Source organism: Lemur catta, chromosome 20, assembly GCF_020740605.2.
Source record: "Lemur catta isolate mLemCat1 chromosome 20, mLemCat1.pri, whole genome shotgun sequence".
Lineage (NCBI taxonomy): Eukaryota > Metazoa > Chordata > Mammalia > Primates > Lemuridae > Lemur > Lemur catta.
Genome location: NC_059147.1, coordinates 29,905,906 through 29,928,337, shown reverse-complemented (window position 1 = coordinate 29,928,337; position 22,432 = coordinate 29,905,906). Strand labels below are relative to the sequence as shown.

At 56.1% G+C, this 22,432-nt stretch overlaps 1 protein-coding gene across 3 annotated transcripts; it reads left to right on the top strand.

The window, feature by feature from the left end:
- Window positions 1–128: 128 nt before the first annotated feature.
- Window positions 129–20,750, top strand: DRC7 (dynein regulatory complex subunit 7). 3 transcript variants are annotated; one of them, XM_045533626.1, is made up of 19 exons: window positions 134–175; window positions 2,589–2,820; window positions 3,217–3,391; window positions 4,107–4,232; window positions 4,920–5,114; window positions 6,798–6,956; window positions 8,120–8,338; window positions 10,629–10,757; window positions 13,091–13,163; window positions 13,954–14,082; window positions 14,227–14,355; window positions 15,693–15,913; window positions 16,681–16,896; window positions 17,465–17,575; window positions 17,660–17,770; window positions 18,650–18,844; window positions 19,547–19,686; window positions 19,780–20,032; window positions 20,477–20,750. In XM_045533626.1, the coding sequence occupies exons 2-18, from the start codon at window positions 2,624–2,626 to the stop codon at window positions 19,871–19,873; spliced, it is 2,619 nt and encodes an 872-aa protein (XP_045389582.1). In that variant the 5' UTR covers window positions 134–175; window positions 2,589–2,623; the 3' UTR covers window positions 19,874–20,032; window positions 20,477–20,750. The 3 variants fall into 3 exon arrangements, with proteins under 3 accessions (XP_045389581.1, XP_045389582.1, XP_045389583.1); XM_045533625.1 differs by lacking the exon at window positions 20,477–20,750 and having other exon boundaries at window positions 129–175; window positions 19,780–20,057; XM_045533627.1 differs by lacking the exon at window positions 20,477–20,750 and having other exon boundaries at window positions 4,956–5,114; window positions 19,780–20,057.
- Window positions 20,751–22,432: the final 1,682 nt, after the last annotated feature.

The following is a 22,432-nucleotide window of genomic DNA, read 5'->3' as shown; positions in this document are numbered from 1 at the left end:
ACCGCCAGCCCTCTCAAGCTGCTGCGTGGCTAGACCGGCACACCGCAGGCACGGGACCGAACTGTCCCAGAAGACTACATTTCCCAGAAGCCTCCTCCCCCGGGGACCTGCTCTCAGCTTCCAAAGCTGTTACCATGGAGATGGCTAACAGATAGCACAGGCTGTCCTCGGAGGGGTGAGGAGGGAGCAGCGGACGGGACTGGGGGTGGCTGGACACTGTCCCGCAGGGGAAGGGGGAGGCTGGTGGGGGAAGGGGGCTGCTTCTTCCTGGGGCCCCCAGCCCTGATCTTTCTGGAGAAGTCTGTGGGGGGGGTGGGCGGGGGGAGGAGGTTGCTACCGGGGAGGGGTGCAGGAAAGGGCCTGGGGTGCGGGCAGGGTCCAGGGAAGCTTGGGGCAGGCCTGCCCTCCACACACTGGGCCCCTCCACATGAGGGTCCCCCAGCTCTGTCTCTGGAGGTACCTGCAGCCTTGGGCTCAGGCCTATCTCAGCACCTGCCTCGGTGGTAACCCTGGTGCCCACTGACACCTCGGCTTTCTCTCCATCCTGTGTCTTTCTTTACTCACTACTCCCCCCCGCCGCCATCCCTTCTAGAACTTTCCCCTCTCATTAGGCCTGGGGGCACATGGGTCTCAGAACCAGAAGTATATGGGTTCAAACCCCAGATCTGCCACATACCAGCTGTGACCTTAGACAGTTCACTTAACCTCTCCAGGCCTTAATCTTCTCGTCTGCAAAGTGGGTATCATGAATGTCTGCCTTATGGAGTCCTTAGAGGATAAATGCGATGATTTCTGCACCACCCTTAGGGCAGGGCCTGGCACCCAGTAGGTGTTCAGTGAACTATAGGCGCCTTGTTATGGCTATTACTGCCCTCCCTGGGCTCATCCGGCCCGGGTCCAAGATGTAGACAAACAGATCGATGACCAGGCAGTGCCGCTTGGCCAGAGGTTTGCCCCTGGGGAACCGGGGCCCTGAACGGCGCTGGCCCACCTGGGCCGTGGGTGGGCTGACCTCCTGCAGCAGGGGCGTCCAGCCCCTCCAAGAGCACAGAATGTCAGAATTGAGCAGAAAATCTCTGTCCCTCCCTTCACATCGCAGAAGGGGAAACTGAGGCCCAGAAAGGGGCAGAAGGTGGAGCTGTTGGCAGAGCCAGGGTTTCCCCCAGCCTGGCTCGGTCCTGGCTGGTGGCCTGTGACTCACCTCCCCGGGAGGTCGAGGCAGCCCAAACAGGGGTGTGGAGTGGGGAGGTGGGGCCAGCCTTCACCTCTTGGTCCCTTTTGCCGTCCTGGTCATGGCTTAACCCCGGGGGGTGACGACAAAGCTGGGGAGACTCTTTTCTTCTCTCCCCACTACCCTCCCCCCACCCCAATCTTGTGGGTTGGGTCGGTTTTCCTCCTCTCTGGAACCTCGCCCTGTTTGCCGTAAAGAACACAGATATTTGAGGTGGCCAGCGCTGGGCTGGGGGCTACAGACGGGTGGGTCAGCTGGAGTGACACTGGGTGGCTTGTGGCAGGGACCCGAGTAGGGGCTGAGTTTCTCATGCAGTGGAAGGTTGGCGGTGGTGTTCCAGGACGCTGGGGCACCACTGGGGACCTCAGCTCCCTTGTCTCTCTGCCCTGCCACCCTTAGCAGGCAGCTGGCCCTCGTGTGTGGTCACTTCCCAGTCTCGCCTTGGCCGCCCCATACCCCACTTTATGTCCGCGTTCCAGGCAGGCAGAGAAGGGCAAAGGGCCACACCTCATCTGCCAGAACTGGGTCACACCCCAGGGCCACCTCTAGCTGCAAGGGAGTCTGGGACGCTGAACATTTCAGACCAGCACTCTGCGGCCCCTCTACAAAATTGAGCTTCTGCTGCACGGAAGGGGGGCCCGGATCTTTGGGTGGGTGACAAGTGCAGTCTACTTCAGCAAGGCTGTGCTCTGTGGCCGCACACAAGGCCTTCCCTTGGGCACAGGAGCACGTGTGGCATCTTGGGTGGCTCTCAGAATGATGCCTGTCCTCTGGGCTGACACAGGGCTTGGCCAGGAGAGTACGGGCTGTGTCACCTCCACCCCCCACCCCCGTCCAGTGCCTTGGTGGCAGCCCTGCCCTCTCACTCTCTGTGCCTCAGTTGCCAGTCTGGTCAGATGAGATATCATTCACCTGCCACCTTCATTTTTTTTGTGACCTCTTCTGTATCACCTTACGAGTATGAATGATTTTCTTTCAACCAATTCACTTACATAAATAGGAAACTTTATAACACGACAGTGATTCCTACAGCAGGAGCATCCCTTGCCGAAAAGGGAAGACAGCTGTCAAAATAAACCTGCTAGAAGCAAAGCAGCACCTGCGCCTGCCCTGGCGGCGGCTCCCAGCCCGAGGCCTGCGTTGTCTCTGTCGCAAAGGGGCAGGTGCAAGCGCTAAAGGTGTTACAGGTGCGCTAGCAGCGGAGACTTTCTCCTTGATTGGAAGGAAGTTTCGGAGGGAGTCACTTCCTCTCCATGTGATCGGAACCACCCCAGACCCCCTCCCAGGGCACCCAGGGACGCGCAGGTGGCCTGGTCTGACGGTTGGCATTGCTGGGTACATTTCTCCTTCCCCGCAGAGACGCTCCATCTCCGGACAGCCGGACCTGCCGGCATGGAGGTCTTGAAGGAGAAAGTGGAGGAGGAGGAGGAGGCCGAGCGGGAGGAGGCGGCTGAGCGGGCTGAGCGGGCTGAGAAATTGATGCAGCCTGTCGAGGTGCGGAAGGAGGAAGTCACCCTGACCCCCGAGACGCTCAGAGACCTGGAGAAGCAGCTTTCGGAGATTGAGACCCCTGCCTCAGTGGGGCCCCCGTGAGTGTGAGGGGCGGGGGCTTTGGGCCCAGCGGCCCTGGCCAGGGCAGACCAGGGTTGGGCACAGGAAGAGCCAGGCGGAGCGGTGGCTGGCAGGGGGACCAGGACGTAGAGGGAGTCAGTTAAGAGTGAGGGCTCTGCTTTCGGACCGCCTGGGCCGAGTCCCCACTCTGCTCCTCACTAGCTGTGTGACCTTGGGCAAGTCACTCAACCTCTCTGTGTTTCAGTGCCCTTATCCATTTAAAAGTGCAGGTGATAATAAAGACAGCTGCCTCCTATGTAGTTGTTCGTATTAAACGAGGAAGGGGCGGAGCCAAGGGCAGCCAGGTGGGTCCAGGGTTCCCGTGTGCCATGCACAGCCTCCCTGGGGCTGATGCCAACCCTGTTGTGGCGCAGGGTCATTACCAATGACACCATCGACATCTCCAACCTGCCCCTTTCCTACAAAACCAACACCCCCCAGGAGGAACACCTGCTGCAGGTGGCAGAGAACTTCTCCCGCCAGTACAGCCACCTGTGCCCGGACCGTGTGCCCCTCTTCCTGCACCCCCTGAACGAGTGTGAAGTGCCCGTAAGGCCGGGACGTGGAGGGCAGGGGTGGGGGGTGGGGACTGGAGAACACGGGGAGGTGGGGCTGGTTCTCCAAGGTCTCTGGGCCAAATCCCAGACGCTTGTGGGTCAGAGCTTCTAGTCCAGGCACAGCAAAGACTCAGAGGCCAGCAGGCTTTGTGTGAATCAGTCCTGGAGTCCTGCGGTGGCCTGAGACCCCCTTGAAGAGGCAGCCGCTGATGGCTGCAGGGAAAATGCAGGCCTGGGGTTCCCAGAGCAAGGCCCTGGGAGGAGACCACAGAGCTCCGAGGAAGCCTGGGACACAGCAGACCTGATCTCACTCAGCCCTGATTTGCTGGGTCACCCTGGGCAGCTCTCTAGGCCTCTCTGGGCCTCAGGTTTCCCGCTGGCGCCCTGGGGTTAGAGGCAGGGAGCCCTCAAGGCCGTTCCAGCCCGAATCCAGATACGCTTGTGCTGTCTCTGGGTGCCGGGGGCGCGAGGGGGGCCCCCCAGGCGGTGCCACTGCTCCATCGATTGCTGCCATGTGCCAGACCTGGGCGTCACCTGGCCGGCCAGGGGCTGCTGTGCCACCCCAGGGCGCACGAGCCTGGCCTTCTGCACGAGCTCGGGCCCCCAGGGGCTCCCTGTGGATGTGAGGGAAGCCCTGCCAGGCACTGGGTCTCACAGGTCCCTCCTGAATGAAGGTGGCCCTGCTGGCAACATCTCTCCCCTTGCAGAAGTTCGTGAGCACAACCATCCGGCCCACTCTCCTGCCCTACCCCGACCTGTACAACTGGGACGGCTGCGCCCAGTTTGTCTCCGACTTCCTCACCATGGTGCTCCTGCCCGACCCCCTCCGGCCGGTGAGCGCCACTCACAGGCTTCGTCCTCGGGCCCGTTAGGCACAAGATGGGAAGGCAGGCATGGTCCGGCCACAGCCCCTCAGAGACCCCCTGGGGGAAACAGGCCCAGAGAGAGACAGCCACTTGCCTGAGGGCACACAGCAAGCCTGGGCTTCTGGTCCCCACCTCTTTCCCTCCTTTCCCTGTTTCTGCCGTCAGAGCCTCCCCTGCTCAGCTTCAAGGGGTGCAGGAAGGAGGGGGGGCCTGGCTGCCTATCTTGGGCTTCAGACCGGCTTGGTCTGCTTTTCACCCAGAAGGGAGGGGGGGGAGGGGGAGGGAGGCAGGGGGAGATAGGGCAACGGTGGGGAATCGGTAAAGGGAGGAGGAGGGAAGGATGGGGGCTAGAAGGAAGGGGCAATGTTGGAGCAAAAGAATAAAGCAACCCATCAGAGGCCATTAGAGCAGAAGCTTCTACAGTCCAGTCTTCCCTATCAGGATGTCCACGAGCCCCTTAAAATTCTAGGCAAATGTGGATTGTGCGGGGTCTGGTCCCCATCCCATTCTTAGCAGCTCCCAGTAAGGGTTAGGAGCCCTCTGGCGGTCCAGCCTGCACGTTGCCCCGGCCCCGCCCCGACAGGTGGGCTGTGACAGGCGAGGACAGGTGGGGGCTGCGGGGGCCGGCTGTGCTGACCAGCCCGCGGTGGCCAGCCCTCGTCCCTGTACTCCTCGACCACGGTGCTCAAGTACCAGAAGGGCAACTGCTTCGACTTCAGCACGCTGCTCTGCTCCCTGCTCATCGGCTCCGGCTACGACGCCTACTGCGTCAACGGCTACGGCTCGAGGGACCTGTGCCACATGGACCTGACGCGGGAGGTGTGCCCGCTCACCGTGAGGCCGAAGGAGGTACGGCCAGGCGGGAGCTGCCCGGGCACCCCAAGGGACGTGCGTTCCCGGTGCTGTCGCGCCATCCTTAGAGTGCCTTGTCCCTGCCGCTGCCTTCTGCCCCTGTCCTGGCCATGGGGACACGGCCCCATCACCAGGCAGCCCTGACGCACATTTCAAACCACTGCGGATTTCTCTGTCCTCAGCATCTTAACACCTTCTGCCCAGTTCTCCAAACTGGCTGTCCCCTCCCTGCTTGTTCTAACTCGGTTTCAGCTACGGGTCTCCCCACTCGGTAAATTTTATGAACACTACATGGCTTAAATCCTAAGTCAAACGATTCCAAATCTACCCTTTTGGTAAAAAATCCACCCAGGCATTTTTATATAAGGAAATAACAGACGAGTGGGCAGACGTTTGGTTCCCAGTACCCGCCCACCCCCACCCCCGCCCCCACCCCAGGGAAAATGGCCCCCTTTTAATAGCAAAAAAAAAAAATCACCAACCTTCTAGTGGGGAGTGGTTGACTGAGAGTTCCGGAGTGACTAGAGGCTACTGCAAACACAAGAAACACTCTTAAATGAATTCTAATTATAGAAATCATAGGAGCACCTCTTTACGTTTGCAAAATAGTCACACTACAGACAGAAAGTGCTTTTTGTGAACCACATTCATTCCAGGACTCTGCGGTCGGGGTCGAGCCCCTGGGGGTGTCTGAAGCTCGGGGGCGGGGATGCCCGCACACCTGCGAGCACCTGGGGAGGCCGGGCTGGGGGTGCCCTGGTGGAGGAAGGGCAAGAAAGCAGGGGAGGCCTCGCTCGCTCGCTCAGGCCCCCCCACCCAGGAGAAGCTGGAGCAAAACTCCAGCACAGCCTGTGGCTTCAAAAGCCTCCGAGCTCACGCATGGGCCTCTTAGCTCAGCCAAAAGTTTAATAACTAAAATGATATCCATAAGTACCAGATGCAGAGAACTTCCTGGTTTATAATCCCCTTTCATGTCCCTTGGCTTAGCTGCTCCTCACGATGGCCCGGTGGTGTCATCACTCTGGTTTTTGCAGGTGAGAACGCTGAGATGAAGGCGGAAGGTAAAATAACGTGGCCAGAGTCACAGAGCTGGTAAATGGAGGCCCAGAGACCGAAGCCTGGGTCTGTGTGACTCTGAACCCTGGAGAGTCTCTGTTTGTCCCTTATCACTGTCACAGGCCCTCTGCGGCCTCTGCAGTGCTCTTTCCTGGGAGCAGGTCTCGCCACCTGGCACACATTTGTGTACACACACACACACACACACACACACACACACACCCCCACCCACCCACGCTTTCTTCTCCTTCCTGGCCTAGTAAACTCTTACTTTAAGTCAACACATGAAACCCTCCAATGCCAAGGTCTGGAATATTCAACTCCTGATGACTCACCCGCTCCTGGATCAGATCCGGATGGTAGGTAGGACGGGCAGCGGCTGCAGAGAGGAGAAAGTGCTTCCTCCTGAGCTCCCGGCCCGTAGGCCTCCCACTCGGGCATCTTCCTGCCTGCGCTTCTCGGGACGAGCCTGACGTCCAGAGTGGCGAGGGGACCTCCCTCTGCCCGTGGGGCCAGAAAGTCCGCAGGCTCCAGGAGCAGCTGCGACCCCCTGGTCCAGGGGACCGGCGTGAGTGAGGGAGGCCACGCAGGGCCACTGATCCTCCCTCTGTTGTCGGGTGACAGCCGGTCAAGAGGCAGGAGAGGCTGCTGTCTAAGAAGTACACCATCAAGCCCCCCAGGGACCTGAGCAGCAAGTTTGAGCAGGAGCAGGAGATGAAGAGGCAGCAGGAGATCAGAGCCAAGGAGGAGAAGCGGCGGCAGGAGGAGGAGGAGCGGCTCATGGTGGGTCCCCAGCTCAGCGGTCAAGGAGGGACTGCTCGGGATGGCGAAACAGGCACAGGTCGAGGGAGGGACCCCCAAAGCACCCTCACAGCCATCCCCCACCTCTGCCTGGCCACGTGGGAATCTCCCACCGGTGGTCAGCCCCCTTCTGATGACAGATTGCTCACGCCGGAGGGCTCTACTGCCTGGGCAACTCCCGTGCTCTCCTCGTTCCAGACTTTCCCTGGAGACGTGCCTACACACGCCCACCCCTCCATCCTCCCACCATCCATCCTGTCATCCCTCCTCCCATCCATCCTCCCATCTCTCTTCTCATCCCTCCTCCCATCCATCCACCCTCCCATCTCTCCTCTCATCTACTCTCCCATCCATCCCTCCTCCCTTCCCTGCTCATCCCTCCTCCCATCCATCCTCCCACCATCCATCCACCCTCCCATCTCTCCTCTCATCTACTCTCCCATCCATCCCTCCTCCCATCCCTCCTCATCCCTCCTCCCATCCATCCTCCCACCATCCATCCTGTCATCCCTCCTCCCATCCATCCTCCCATCTTTCTTCTCATCCCTCCTCCCATCCATCCTCCCACCCATCCATCCTGTCATCCCTCCCCATCTCTCCTCCCATCCATCCCTTCTCCCAGCCATCCACCCTCCTATCCATCCTCCCCTCCTCCCCTCCTGCCATCCATCCTCCCATCTCTCCTTCCAACATCCATACTCCCATCCTCTTCTCCCCGCCTTCCCTCTTTCCTTTCCTTCCGGAGAGTATGTGCTGAGCTTCTCCTCTGGCCCAGGCCCCGGGGATACAATAATGAACATGATACAGTCACATTTCTCCCAGAGGGAGGCAGATAAGGAAGCCACATGGTGTCCCATTATCTTTCTGTGGATGAAACCGCAGCCAGAATCACAAAGCCAGTAAAGCCCAGATATCCAGAGGCCTGAAGAGTTCATTTTGTAAACCGCAGATCGAGTCAGATCTTCACATTGTATTGATTTTTAAAATAGGCTTGGGGTGGGGGGTGACAGTCACACGGCCAGCCAGTGGTGTACTCTGGATCAGAACTCAGTTCTCCTGCTGGTTCCCCAGCCCTGGCGAGACGTCTGAGCCCTGGATGCCCCCCTTCCCACCCATCCGCCTCATGGTCGCCCACCTCTCTGCAGGAGGCAGAGAAGGCAAACCCTGACCCCCTGCACGGCCTGCGGGTGCACTCCTGGGTCCTCGTGCTGTCGGGCAAACGCGAAGTGCCCGAGACCTTCTTCATCGACCCGTTGACGGCGCGCAGCTACAGCACCCAGGACGACCACTTCCTGGGCATCGAGAGCCTCTGGAACCACAGGAACTACTGGATCAACATGCAGGACTGCTGGAACTGCTGCAAGGTGCCTCGCGGGGCTGGGCAGGAGCGGCGGGCACCGTGGGAGGGGGACAGAGGGGAGACCTTGGGGACAGCTGGCCCTGAGGCCACAGGGCTTTGGACTTCCCCCACAGCTGAGTCCCCACAGCCACTCCGTTGCCCATAAATAACCCTTTCTGATATGATTATCGTCCCTCTTTCGATTTGCATATCCTTTTAAAATTCGGATTGAGTGAATTTTTTAAAACTTTGAAGTGTAACATACATGCAGAAAAGTGCATTCATTCATTAAGCGCACAGCTCAACAAATTCCTGTAAATTGAACATAGCCCAGATCAGGAAATAGAGCATTGCCCAGACCCCACAAAGCCCCTCGCGTCCAGTTGCTACCTCCCCCAGATTGTGTTTTTAACTTCTGTAGGTGGCACTGATACACACACACACACACACACACACACACACACACGAGTGTGCAGAGGACAGCGTCATTCTAAGTGTACACCTCATTGAATTGTCGCACATCGGACACACCCACATAACCAGGACCAGCGCCTCAGAAGTCCCCTCCTGGCCCCTCCTGGTCACTAGCCCCTCCATCCTCCCCAGACTTGAGCACTGTCTGAACTCCGCACAACATCCATTGGTTTTACCTATTTTGGGGACAGTCTCCGCTCTTATGCCTGGATTTGCTCACCGATTGTCATGTTCATGAGATTCATCCATGTTTTGTGTGTAGCTGTGGTTTGTTCATTTTCATTGTTTATTGATTTTCCGTTATTTGAAATCCAGAACTTATTCATTCTGTAGTTGCACATTTAGGTTGTTTCTCGTTTGGGGCTATTTTCAATAGTGCTGCTATGAACACGTTTATACATGTATTTCAGTGGACAACGCACATACTCGTTTCTGTTGGGTAAATACTTAGGAGCGGAAGTGCCGGGTCCTAGGATAGGCATGTGCTGTTTTAGTAGATGCTGCCTGTTTCCCAGAGGACTGCGTCAATTTACACTCCCCCCTGCAGTGTGCGAAAGTTCCAGGAACTCCACCCACATCCTGGACAATATTGGATGTTTTCTGTCTTTTTCATTTTAGCTATTCTAGTGGATATGCAATGATATTGCATTATGGTTTCACTTAAAAATGCAATTGATGCTGGATGTAGTGGTTTGTGCCTATAATCCTAGGACTTTGAGAGGCCGAGGCCAGAGGATTGCTTGAAGCTGGGAGTTCAAGACCAGCCTGAGCAACACAGCGCGACCTCATCTCTACCAGAAATTAAAAAATTAAGCCAGTTGTAGTGGCACACCCCTGTGGTCCCAGCTCCTCAGGAGGCCGAGGCAGGAGGATCACTTGAGCCCAGGAGTTTGAGGCTGCAGTTTGAGGCTGCAGTGAGCTATGATTGTGCCACTGCACCCAGCCTGGGTGACAGAGTAAGACCCTGTCTCTACAAAATAAATAAAAATAAAAATGCTATTGACTTTTGCAAAACTGTCCACATATCCTGCAAGTTTTAAACTTGCTTATTAATTCTAAAAATTAATCTGTAAATACTTTGGGATTTTCTACATACACAATCATATACCAGCAGTTTTGTTTCTTCCTTTTTAATTCTTTTATTTATATAAAATTTTATATAAAAATTAGAAATACTTTTTATTTCTTTCTGTTGTTTTATTTCTCTGGTTAGTACATCCTATCTAGTGACAAACTGAGGTGGGGATTGTGGGCGTTCTTGCTCATTCTTGACTCAAAGCCTTAGTATCACAGCTTTTCACTATTTGTATGATGTTTATGTTGACTATAGGGTTTTTGTAGCTACCCTTTATTCAACGAAGGGGATTTCTTTCTCTTCTTAGTTTACTAGCAGTTTGTTTTGTTTTGTTTTTTGTTTTTTTTTCTTTTTGGGGGGGACATGGTCTCACTCCTTGCAGGCAGCTGATCTTCTGCAACATGATTCGGGGTGGGGTCCCCTCGCCCTGAGGAGTAGTCTGGAATGTGGGGTGCTCCCCGCCTGCCAGGCTGAGCCACTGTTACCGAGGGGACCCAGGCCTCAGGTGGGCCGGGTGAAAAGAAGGCAGAGGACCCCACCACGGGAGGAAGTGCCCAGCTTCCCCTCCTCCCTGGCTGGGGTGAAAGCACGAGAGGGTCATGAGGGTCATGCCGTGACCCTCTCTGCCCTGGTGAGATGGGGGGGACATGGACTCTCCGACATGCCGCCCCTCTGAGACCGGGGCCCGGGTCCCTTCTCTGCCCACCGAGCAGGTGGGGATGTGGTGGCCATGGGTGAGCCCCGCTGATGACCCCTCCCCCACCAGGACTTGGTCTTTGACCTGGGAGACCCCGTGAAGTGGGAGTTCATGCTCTTGGGGACCGATAAGCCCAACCTGTCCTTGACAGAGGAAGATGACAACGAGATGAACGATGAGGATGACGTGGAAAATCTGGTGAGTCTCAGCGGTGCGTGGGGCCAGGGGGTGTGTGGGGAAGGCCTTGCCCCCTGCGTGGCTTCAGGCAGCCTGACGAATGTCCCCACCAGCATGTATGTCGGCGGGGCGGGAGGGGGGGAGTGGGAATGTCCAGGCAAAACAATTATAGATTCCTCAAAGCAGAAAGGCCTGGACAATGCCTCATTTTACAGATGGGCAAACTGAGGCCCAGACAGGTCCAGTGACCTGCCCAGGACCCCGCAGTGGGCTAGGGGAAGGGTGGGACTTGCATTCGGGTCTCCTGTTCAGAAGTTGCCCTGCTCCTTTAGAAAGTATACCCTTTGGTGCGGGGTCATGAGACCCTCTCTGCCAGTCCCTGGGAGCCCCGAGTGACTGTTCTTCAGCTCCACCCTGAGCAGCCACCGTGAGCCCCCTGCACTGCCAGGCCTTGGTCGTCTGACCTGTCAGATCCCCTAAAGGTCATTGGCCCAGGGTCAGTTCCCCAAATCTTCAGCCTCCCTTCCAGGGAAGTCCGCGTGAGGCCCTGTGCGTGGAGGGGCCCAGGGGCCCTGGTTACTGACAGCGTGACCTTGGGCAACTTCCTCATCTTTGGGAGCTTCAGTTTCCCGGCCTGCATGTAAAGTGGGGGGAGCGAGGGGGTGCCACGGTTGTACTCACAGCAATCCCAGTGGGCATATTAATGCTCCAGCAAAGGCCCACAGACGAGGGGATTTATTTTCTAACAGTTCTGGAGGCCAGAAGTCCAGGATCAAGGTGGCGGCAGGCTTGGTTTCTTCTGAGCCTCTCTCCTCAGCCTGCAGACGGCCGCCTTCTCCCTGTGTCCTCACACGGTCCTCCCTGCGTATGAGTCTGTGTCCTAAAATTCCCTCTTCTTATAAGGACACCAGTCACACTGAATTAGGACCCACCCATATGGCCCCATTTTAACGTAATCACCTCTTCAAAGACCCTGTCTCCAGATACAGTCACATCCAGAAGTACGGGAGGTTAGGACTTCCGCATGGAATTTCGGGGGACACAGCTCAGCCCACAGCAGTAGGTAGCGCACACGTGGTCCTTAACAAGCACCGGGCTCTGCTGGACACGCTTAACCCGAATCAACTCGTTTGAAGCTCCACAACCACCCGGGGAGGTGGGCACTGGTACTGTCATCCATGATGAGCATCATCCCATTTTATAGGTGGGAAGACTTACACACAGTGGGGTTAAGTGACTCACCCACAGTGACAGCCAGTAAGTGCCGGAGCTGGGATTTGAACCTAAACAGTCTGGTGCTTCAGAGTCTGGGTGCTCAGCGGCAACTCTGTTCTATATCAGCAAAATGAGACCACCGATGTGATGTGCTTGGCACAGCCCCGCAGACGTGCCTGGAAGGGGTATCGCGGGTTCTCAGCGCCCTCATCTCTGGAGCCTGGGGACCTCCCCCGTGCAGTAAATCTAGGCATAGGCGCCCCCTGCCGGCCTCCAGGAAGGGACCGGCCAGCACCCAGGGAGCCCAGCTGGGGACAGCATCCTTAGCACCTCAGCCCGTTCATTGTCAAACAGTTCCAGTCACAGAGTCCCGTGGCATCCCCGGACCGGGAACCCCTGTTACAGCCAAGATGGACAGGTGGTGACCCTAAGACTCGGAGCCCAGTGGTGCGTCCCCAGCCTCTGGCCACGGCCCACCCACCTGGCCATCTTAGAGATTTTTGACAATGCTTACCCATTTTCGTCCCCGGTAAGAAATCACAATTAGATGAGCAGTTGTCAGAGGACTGAGCAGTGTTTGTGGGAGAAAAGTTTTAAGTTGAGAAAGTCTTACCCAAGTTTCTGTGATCACCACTTGTTTAGATCGGGCTTTATTCTACAGATGGGAAGCTAAGGCTCAGAGACAAAAAATAATAATCATGTCAGCCAGGCAGCGTCCCAAGGCCTTTCTATATAGTGTCTCATTTACTCCTCCCAGGAGGTCTAGTCTACAGTTAAGGAAACTGAGGCTCAGAGGGGTTGAAGGGCTTGCCCAGGGCCCCATAGCTGGTGTTGGGCAGAGGGTGGGGCTTGGGCGCACCTGACTCTGGCATAGGGCGTGTGGCCGGCTCAGGGACGGCAGGGCACGCAGGGCAGCAGGTGTTGCCATCCTTCGCCAGGAGGGTGCAGAGAAAGGCTCTCTGCCCAGAGCTGACTCCTCTTCCCCCTCATGCGTCATACTCATGACCTCTGGCTTCTCTGGGGAAGCTGACGGACCACCTTGGCTTGGCTCTGGGGGGAGAGACAGAAGCTTTGACCATAACTTCTGCTGCAAAGCCCTGACCCGCAACCCCCCACCCCACCTCGTCCCCTCCCAACAGGGCAAGGAGGATGAGGACAAGAGCTTCGACATGCCGCACTCGTGGGTGGAGCAGATTGAGATCTCCCCAGAAGGTATTTGCTGTTTGTGTGTTCACGGGTCCTCTCCAGAACCAGTTCCTGGGCCTCCGGGGAGCTCGCAGTGACAGCTGCTGGCAGGGGGACATGGCAGAGGCTGCCCTGGCCTTCATTCCCACCCTTCTGGCTTTCACTGTCTGGGACGCAGCCCTTTCCCCTGTCACATCCCCCAGCTGGTGCAGGGGGTGTCAGCACTGGGGAGGGGCAGGTGGAGAAGGCAGGAGGCGGGGACCTTCATGCCCCACGTCACCATCTGCTGGCCGCTGGGGTGCCCATCTGGGATCACCCAGACCCACAGGGAGGGCACGGGACATTCACCGGGGCGGGACATGCTAGAGAGGGTGTCGTGCAAACGCAGAGGAGGAGTACGCAGCCCAGCTCCAGGGTTAGGGACTGGGAGGTGGGGGGGCAGAAAGGGGTTCCAGAAGGGGAGGGGTCTCCGCAGCTAAGTTCCAAAGGCTCAGAAGCTGGCAGCCCACAGGGGCAGCAGGGCTGATGTTTCTGCAGCGAGACCTGCACAGGGAAAGGCAGGTGAGCGAGCGTGGCGTGGCCGGGGGCGGATCCTCTGGCTGGGCTCCGTCCCGTTCTTGCACAGCGTGTGCTTCGGCCTGAGAACTCCCCAGCGCGGGAGCCTCCCCCGGTGACTGTTCTCTGTCTCCCTGGCGTGGGCTCGGGGCCTGGGGGAGTTCAGCAGACAGTGAAGTGGGCGGGGGCCAGAGGAGTGGCCGGGCGGGGTCGGCCCTCCCTTCCCCAGGCTGGGAGACCCCTGCCCCCTCTGTGTCCACAGCGTTCGAGACCCGCTGCCCGAACGGGAAGAAGGTGATACAGTACAAGAGGGCGAAGCTGGAGAAGTGGGCCCCGTACCTCAACAGCAACGGCCTCATGTGCCGCCTCACCACCTACGAGGACCCGGAGTGTAAGGGAGGCGGCGCTGGCTCCGGGGCCAGGGTGGCGTCTGCTCTCCTCGAGTGCGTGGGGGCATCGCGGCCCCTGCGTGCCTGGCACGGAGGTTGAAGGCCGGGCCCTGGCCTGGCTGCAGCAAGCGTCCTTCGGCCCACAGGTACCAAGACCGTGGAGGTGAAGGAGTGGTACCAGAACCGGGAAGACATGCTGGAGCTGAAACACACAAACAAGACCACGGGCCTGATCATCGACTACTTCAAGCCGGGCCACCCCCAAGCTCTGCGTGGTGCGTGGACCTGCTGCTGGGCCGGCCGGGAGCCTGGGGCGGGGGACCTCACACGCTCTTCAGAGCAGCTGCCAGGGCGGGTGGTGTGTGGCGGGAGGAGGCAGCACCTGCATTCCGGTGGGGTTCTTGGTGGCAGCAGCAGCCGCCTCTGCCTCCCTAAGCAAACCAGCATGTGGGAGGTCCGGAGAAGCTCAGAAAGTCCAAGGAAATGTGACAGACATTCCTCTGGGACAGCCAGGGCCACGTGCCCATTCTGTGATTGGGATCAGGCAGGAATCCCACCAAGAGGGCACCCAGTGGGGGCCACATTTAGAGGGGGTGAAGATACTGAGCAATAAAGCCAGCAAACATGCCCACAACGGCAGAGGGCAGAGAGTCCGACATGGCCGTGAGCCCATGAGGTTGGGGAGGGTGGGGAGGACATGTCTTGGGAGAGAATCAACGACCCTAACCAAGAATTCACAAAAGGGGCCAGGCGAGGTACTCATGCCTGCAATCCCAGCTTTGGGAGGCCGAGGTGGGAGGATCACTTGAGGCCAGGAGTTCAAGACCAGCCTGGGCAACATCGCAAGACCCCCATCTCTACAAAAAATTTAAAAAATTAGCCAGGTGTGGTGGCTCATGCCTGTAGTCCCGGTTACTAGGGAAGCTGAGGTGAGAGAATCTCTTGAGCCCGAGTTCAAGGCCACAGTAAGCTATGATTGTGCCACTGTACACTCCTGACTGGGTGACAGACTAAGGCTCTGTCTCAAAAAAAAAAAAAACAAAAAACAAAAAACCCAAAAAAAGAATTCATAGAAGAAAAGCACAGGTCCACATACATTTGAAAAGACGATCAACCTCATTTTGTAGTTTAAATTAAAAAATGAAACTAAACCTCTAAGGGACCGTCTTCTAACCCTCGTGTTGTCAAAGATGAAAAAAAAGGTCCTACTAGGTGTGAGCAAGTGTGGGAAGCAGTAATCACTCCCTGTCACTGTTGGTAGCAAATTGGCACAACTTTTCTGGAGGGCAGTTGGGCAAAACATATCGATAATAGCCTTAAAATGTGTATACTTTTCGAAGCAATTCTGCTGAGAATTCGTTCTTAGCAAATAATGGGCAAGAACAAAAAAATGCACAATGCAGATGTTCATCATGGTGTTGTTTATAATAACAAAAAGTTGGATACGAAGTAAACACCCAGCAATAGGGGACTGGTCACATAACGAATGCTCATCTATATGTGGACCTGCCTTCTCGCTGGGCCTGGGGCTGGGTTGTCGAATGAGCAGCCAGAGCTCTGAGTACTCACCCGGCCGTCTCCCCCTGCCTCCCGCCCCGTCCTCCCACCCCAGTGCACTCGTACAAGTCCATGCAACCTGAGATGGACCGCGTCATGGAGTTTTACGAAACGGCCCGTGTGGATGGCCTGATAAAGCGGGAGGAGACACCCCTGACGATGACAGAGTACTATCAAGGACGCTCAGACTTCCTCTCCTACCGCCACATCAACTTCGGGCCCCGAGTCAAGAAGGTTGCTCTGGACAGCGCAGAGTCAAATCCCCGGCCCATGGTGGTAAGAGCTCCCCGGGCCTGGGGACGGGTTGCCTGCCTTTACTGGCAGCTGATGTCACCTCTGATTGGGGAGACCCCTGGCTCTGGGGTGGCATCAAGGCCTGAGACGTTTGCAGGGCATGGACTGTGAGCCAAGCATTTTACCAAATGCACGGTCCCGGGGCTGCCTGGGCCAGACTGTCCTTAACCACCGGGCCAAGGAGGCATTATTTCCTTGTTGTTATAAAACATACACACTCATGACTAACCATTTGGAAAATACAAAGAGAAAAGTAAAAATATCTCAGAATGGCAACTCTTAGATCTTACTGTAGATTAATAGGTTTGGTTTTGAGAGTTGGGAGGGAGGTTAGAATCCCCATATCACCCATTTAACATTAAATTGTGCATTTTCCCCCCTCCATGTCATTACAAATTATTTGGCAATTGAGCTTAATGGCCGCATGCCAAAGAAGCTCTTCCTAAGAGATGTCTGGTGATGGGGTTGGCTGCCTGGAGAGGTGGTGAGCTCCCCATCGCTTGGGGTAGGCAGGCAGAGTCTTGTTGAGGGGACTAGAGAAGTCCAGCACCACACTAGCCTGGAGTGGCCTGGCCCTGAGAACCCACGGGAGCCGTGAAATCCCTTGTCTGGCTAGCAGGGGCTGCTCCACACGAAGCCCCGACTGAGCCCAGACTCTAGCATCCCGAGTATCTGTTGCTCCTGCCCACTGGGCATGCACAGAAATCTCCTCCCCTGCCTCTCACCCTGTGTGCCCTCTGGCCTCCCAGAAAATCACAGAGCGGTTTCTCCACAACTCTGCGAAGCCTGCGGATGAGGATGTGGCCGAGCGCGTGTTCCTGATCGGCGAGGACCGCATCCAGCTGCGCTACCACTGCCGCGAGGACCGCATCACCGCCTCCAAGCGCGAGTTCCTGCGGCGCACCGAGGTGGACAGCAAAGGCAACAAGATCATCATGACGCCCAACATGTGCGTCAGCTTCGAGGTGGGCCAGGGGCCACGGCGGGCAGGCGAGGGCCGGGGTGGGCTGAGGAGAAGGAACTGGGGCCCTGCGGCCCATTCCGGCAACTTGGGAGGAGGACTGGGATGGACACTTTGGAGTCACGGCCAGGAAATTCATCTTTGCCCCTTGGGAAAATCGAAAGCTCCCAGCTGGGGACTTGTCTCTTTGTACCTCCTCTGAAAATCTTGCCTTTTCCACCAAAAAAGAGAACCCAGCAGGCCGTGACTACTGCTCATGGTTCCCATTCCCCACCCAACCCCTGGTCAGAGCAGACCCCAGATCCTAGGGAACGATGCTGTAGGAGAAGGTTCTCACCACCCCTGAGGGGCTGGCCTTCCTAGTCACATCCCCACTGTCCTGGCACAGCCCTTAGCCTCTGAGTCTTCAGTGCCTCTTCTATTATTAACCGTACTTTTGTAGGTGAGGAAACTGAGGCCCAGAGAGGTTGAGCAACTTGCTTAAGGTCACACAGCAGGAGTAGATTTGAGCCCAGGTGGTCCCACAACCCTGACCACTGCAGCCTGGCTGTGTCACTGTGGTTGTTGCCCAGGTGGAACCCATGGAGCACACCAAGAAGCTGCTGTACCAGTACCAGACCATGATGCACCTGAAGGACGAGGAGAAGCTGTCCAGACATCTGGCCTGGGAGTCGGAGCTGGAGGTAGGGTCCTGTGGGAGAGTGGGCAGGTGGGGGGTGGCGGGGTGGGGGTGCCTTCTTCCTGCCCTCCATCGCTTCCCAATTCAGGTGCTGGAGATCCTGAAGCTGCGAGAGGAAGAGGAGGCGGCGCACACACTGAGCATCTCCATCTACGACACCAGGCGCAACGAGAAGAGCAAGGAGTACCGGGAGACCATGGTGAGCCGGCCCCCTTGCCCGGGCCTCCTGGCTGCCAGGGTGGTGAGGCCATCAGGGATTCTGCGGAGAAGCGCCCTGAAGGGGATGAAGCTGATGACACCGTGTGGTCCTCCTTGCTGCTGAGCTGCCCGTGTCTGCGGTTCGCCCCAAAGAGTACCTGGGATCCGGGCCAGGCCTCCCCCAACCCCCAGGGGCAATGGCCAAGCCAAGGACTGTGGTGCATGGGAAAAGAATTAGAACTGTGCACTTACCTCCCCCCGGGGCTCCCACTGCCCCAGCCAGCCAACCCTGGCCATAGCCCAAGCTCTCTGATGCCTGCAACCCAGGGCTTTCCGGTTACACCCGCGGGCTGCAAAGCCCAGCTTGGTTTTCAGGGCCGGCTTCTGAGTCCCCTTCACCAAGCTAGAAGAGATGTCTAAAAATAGTTTGGGGTTGGTGAGGTGGGACAGGGCATCGGGTGACTGTTCTCAGATCCCCAGGGGAAGGTGCTGGCCCTCACATCTCCAACTTCACTGGCCCCTGTCTGCTGGGAGAAAGAGAACTTTTGAACTAACTTTGTAATAACCACTACCGTTTATTAGATAAGCACCTACTGTGACTGTCAGGCAGGCTGTGTGCTTTACAGACGTGATCTCGTCTGAGAAGGAAAATGAGGCTCAAGTAGAGAGACGCGAATGTGTGTAAGAAACAGGAGTTGGCTGTCACCAATAAACACGGGTACAAGAGACCAGCACGTGGGCCCCGCTAAGGCCTGTCTCAGGCGCCAGCGCCGGGACTTGCCTTTGAGGCCTGGTTTCGTGCTGGCACCGGTTGCTGCAGGGCCAGTGGGGCGGTCTCTGCAGCCCCAGCCGATCCAGCCGACTGTCCCCACCTCCGTAGGAGCGTGTGATGCACGAGGAGCACTTGCGGCAGGTGGAGACCCAGCTGGACTACCTGGCCCCATTCCTGGCCCAGCTGCCGCCGGGAGAGAAGCTGACACGCTGGCAGGCGGTACGCCTCAAGGATGAATGCCTCAGTGACTTCAAGCAGCGGCTCATCGACAAGGCCAACCTCATCCAGGCCCGCTTCGAGAAGGTGTGGCCAGGGCCCTGGCAGGGGAGGGGACCTCAGCATCCCCATCTAGCAAGCGGGCCCAGGGCTGCCTGTGCACCACCTCTCAGACTTGTGGGGGACTGGTCAGGGCGAGAGTGTGTCGGTGCTTGGGGCCTCCCGATGACTGAGCTGTTCTTCCTCGCTCTTGTTTGTTGGATGGATGTGTGGGTGGATGTACGGGTGGGCAGAGGACAGGCAGAGGGATGGACGGGTAGAAGGATGGCTGCGTTGGTGAGTGGGTGGGTAGATGGACGGACGTATGGTGCATTATGACAACTCTTGGCCTGTGACCCATGTCTGTTGGTCAGGCACACATAATATAGTCCCCACACATCATCTGATTTAATCTTGACAAAGAGCTCTACAAGATGTAGGGGCAGTACAATGACCCTCATTTTGCAGACAAGAAATTGGAGGTTCTAAAAATGTCAGTAACTTCTCCAGAGCCACATGGCTGTCTTTCTTGACCCCTGTTCTGACCTCACGGACATGATATTCTCCTAATCACACCACAGTGGCTCCCGCCCAAGACATTTGGTGGCCCCTGACTCCGCTCCTCTGGAATGTGTGGGTGGGGGCATTGGGCCCAACCGCCATGGGGCTGTCTGGTGGCCAGTGAGGCTGCAGCCTGGGTGAGGGTCTGTCCTTGCTAACCCTCCTGCTCTGTCCTCCCCGTGCCCACAGGAGACCCAGGAGCTGCAGAAGAAGCAGCAGTGGTACCAGGAGAACCAGGTGACCCTGACGGCCGAGGATGAAGACCTGTACCTGAGCTACTGCTCTCAGGCCATGTTCCGCATCCGCATCCTGGAGCAGCGGCTCAATCGGTGAGGGGGCCGGGGTGCGGAGGACCCACTGGGAGGCCAGACCACTGGCTGTGTACCCCCCTCACCCTGTCTCATTCCTCCCTCTGACCTCAGACACAAGGAGCTGGCCCCGCTGAAGTACTTGGCCTTGGAGGAAAAGCTCTACAAGGACCCACGCCTCGTGGAGCTCCTGAAAGTCTTTGCTTGACACTCCTCCTGGGGCAGAGCCGCCAGAGAAAGCCAATCTCGCCCACAGCCAGGCCCCTGTGCTCCCTCGGCCCAGTTCATGCCATCTTCTCAGACGCCTGGCCTCGCTGCCACGCTCCCCCCTGCAGCCCTCCATGTTCCTGCTGCTCCTGACTTCCCTGTAAATAAACACATTCAGTTTGCCATTTGTGCCTCTGATTCACAAGCTCCAGTACCAGCCTTTTTCTCCTTCCCTTCTTTATCTCCCGCCTGGGACCAGCCCTTTCCTCCCCACCTTGGCCACCTTCCTCATTTGCTTCCTGTCCTCTGTCCATTGGAATGTGGCGTCTTCATAGCGCCTCTGCATATGGTCCCATAGCCACTGGCAAACGAGATCTCAGTGTGGCTAGGGTGGCTCAGCTCACAAAGTGGGAGGGGCAAGGCAAAGGTGCATGACCCAGAGGTTGAGGGCTTGACATTAGAGTGCAAGGGGCTGAATCCCAGTTCCTCTTCTTACCCATCTGTGAGATGGGGATGGCATTGTCGTGTTAAATAAGACTTACAAGGTAGAGAGGCTGGCAGTATCTACTAAAGCTAAACTATGGCTTAACAATTCCACTCCTAGGTTCCACTCCATCCACCCATCCATCAAAGAAGAATGAACAACTCAACAGAAATGGAGATACGTAGACAGCTATCCACCAAAAGGCATGCACTAGAATGTTCACAGCAGCACTACTGATAATAACACCAAACTGGAAACCACCCACGTGCCCACTGAGAGTAGAATGGATGCATAAATTGTGGTCTTGGGATATTTTTGGTTGTCACAACTGGTTAGGGAGAATGCTTCTGGCATCTAGTGTGTAGAGGCCTGGCATGCTGCTAAACATCCCATAATGCACAGGATAGCCCCCCCCCCCCAGCAAAGAATTATCTGGCCCCAAATGTCAATAATATTGAGGGGGTTACAGAAAAATGAAAATGAATGAACTTCAACAACATGGAATGACATGGTTGAATTTCTTAAGTATAATGTTGTCAACAGATTCCAGATACCAAAAGGTACGTACTGTAAGATTCCATTTATACAAAGAATAGAAACAGGCAAAATTAATGGATGGTATTAGAAGTCAGGAGAGTGGTCATAGTGTGAGGGTTAGTGAATGGTAGTGAGTACTGGGGGCTTCTCGTTGCTAGTAACGTTCTGCTTTTTGACCTAGGTGTGCTCAGTTTGTAAAAATTCATCAACCTGTACACATACAGTATGTGTCCTTTGAAGTGTTTTTAAATGCTTGTCATGAATCTAATCAAGCCTTCAGACCTAACTTCCATTTAACAAGAAACTCAGGGGAAGAGGAACAAGGTAAATGACACTAGAAGAAAACAAATTCATGATGAGGGACATCTATAAGGTAAATGGTCTAATCTCTTCAAAAGATCATGTCATAAAAATAAAAGTTGGGGGACAGAAATAGAATGACGTTAAAAGAGCCAAGTGTGCTGAATCTTGATTTGTTCCTACTTAGAAAAAAAAGTTATTAAAGATACTGTTGGGGCTGGGCGTGTTGGCTCACGCCTGTAATCCTAGCACTCTGGGAGGCCGCGGCGGGAAGATCGCTCGAGCTCAGGAGTTTGAGACCAGACTGAGCAAGACTGAGACCCCGTCTCTACTAAAAATAGAAAGAAATTAGCTGGACAACTAAAAATATATAGAAAAAATTAGCTGGGCATGGTGGTACATGCCTGTAGTCCCAGCTACTCAGGAGGTTGAGGCAGAAGGATCCGCCTGAGCCCAGGAGTTTGAGGTTGCTGTGAGCTAGGCTGATGCCACGGCACTCTAGCCCAGGCAACAGAGCGAGACTCTGTCTCAGAAAAAAAAAAAGATATTGTTGGGACGATTGGGCAGATGTGACTATAGACTGGGTGTTAGAGAATTAGGGGTGGTGACACAATGATTATGCAGAATAAGGGCCTTATTTTTAAGAGCTACCTGTTCGGTATTTAGTGTCAGGGGTGAAACGTCATATCTACAATTTTCAAATCGTTCCAGAAAAAAAAAAATACACAAAGCAAATATGGCAAACTTGTTAGCAAGTATCAAAATCTAGGTTGTATCATTATATTATCAAGTTTTTCATAATACACAGTGAGGGGAAATGCAGGCTGGACAGTTTAGATCCAGTGTTACTCTGTTACTCTAATCTTTTAAGAGTGTTCCAATGCCTGGGACTGCTTCCCAAAAGTATCACGGCACAGGTGGACCCTCTGCCTCTTGTCGAAGACAGAAGAGGTGCGTACAGTAGGCAATCCCCAGGCTTTGGCTTTAGGGACAAGGGTTCGAATGCTGGGGCCATTACTCTTTGGCTGTGTGGTCTTCTATCAGCACCTTAACCCGGGACTCAGTTTCCTCATCTGTAAATGGGAGCAAGAATTCCTACCCCTGAGGGTTGTGGTGAGCGTTAGTGTCAGCCCAAGCAGCCCCGACCTGCGCTGAAAGACGGGAGGATAAACGGGAAAGTTCGAGGGTCTTTAGAAGCCTGGACCACCTCGCGGCCGACGGGGCCTGGCCCGGGCAGAG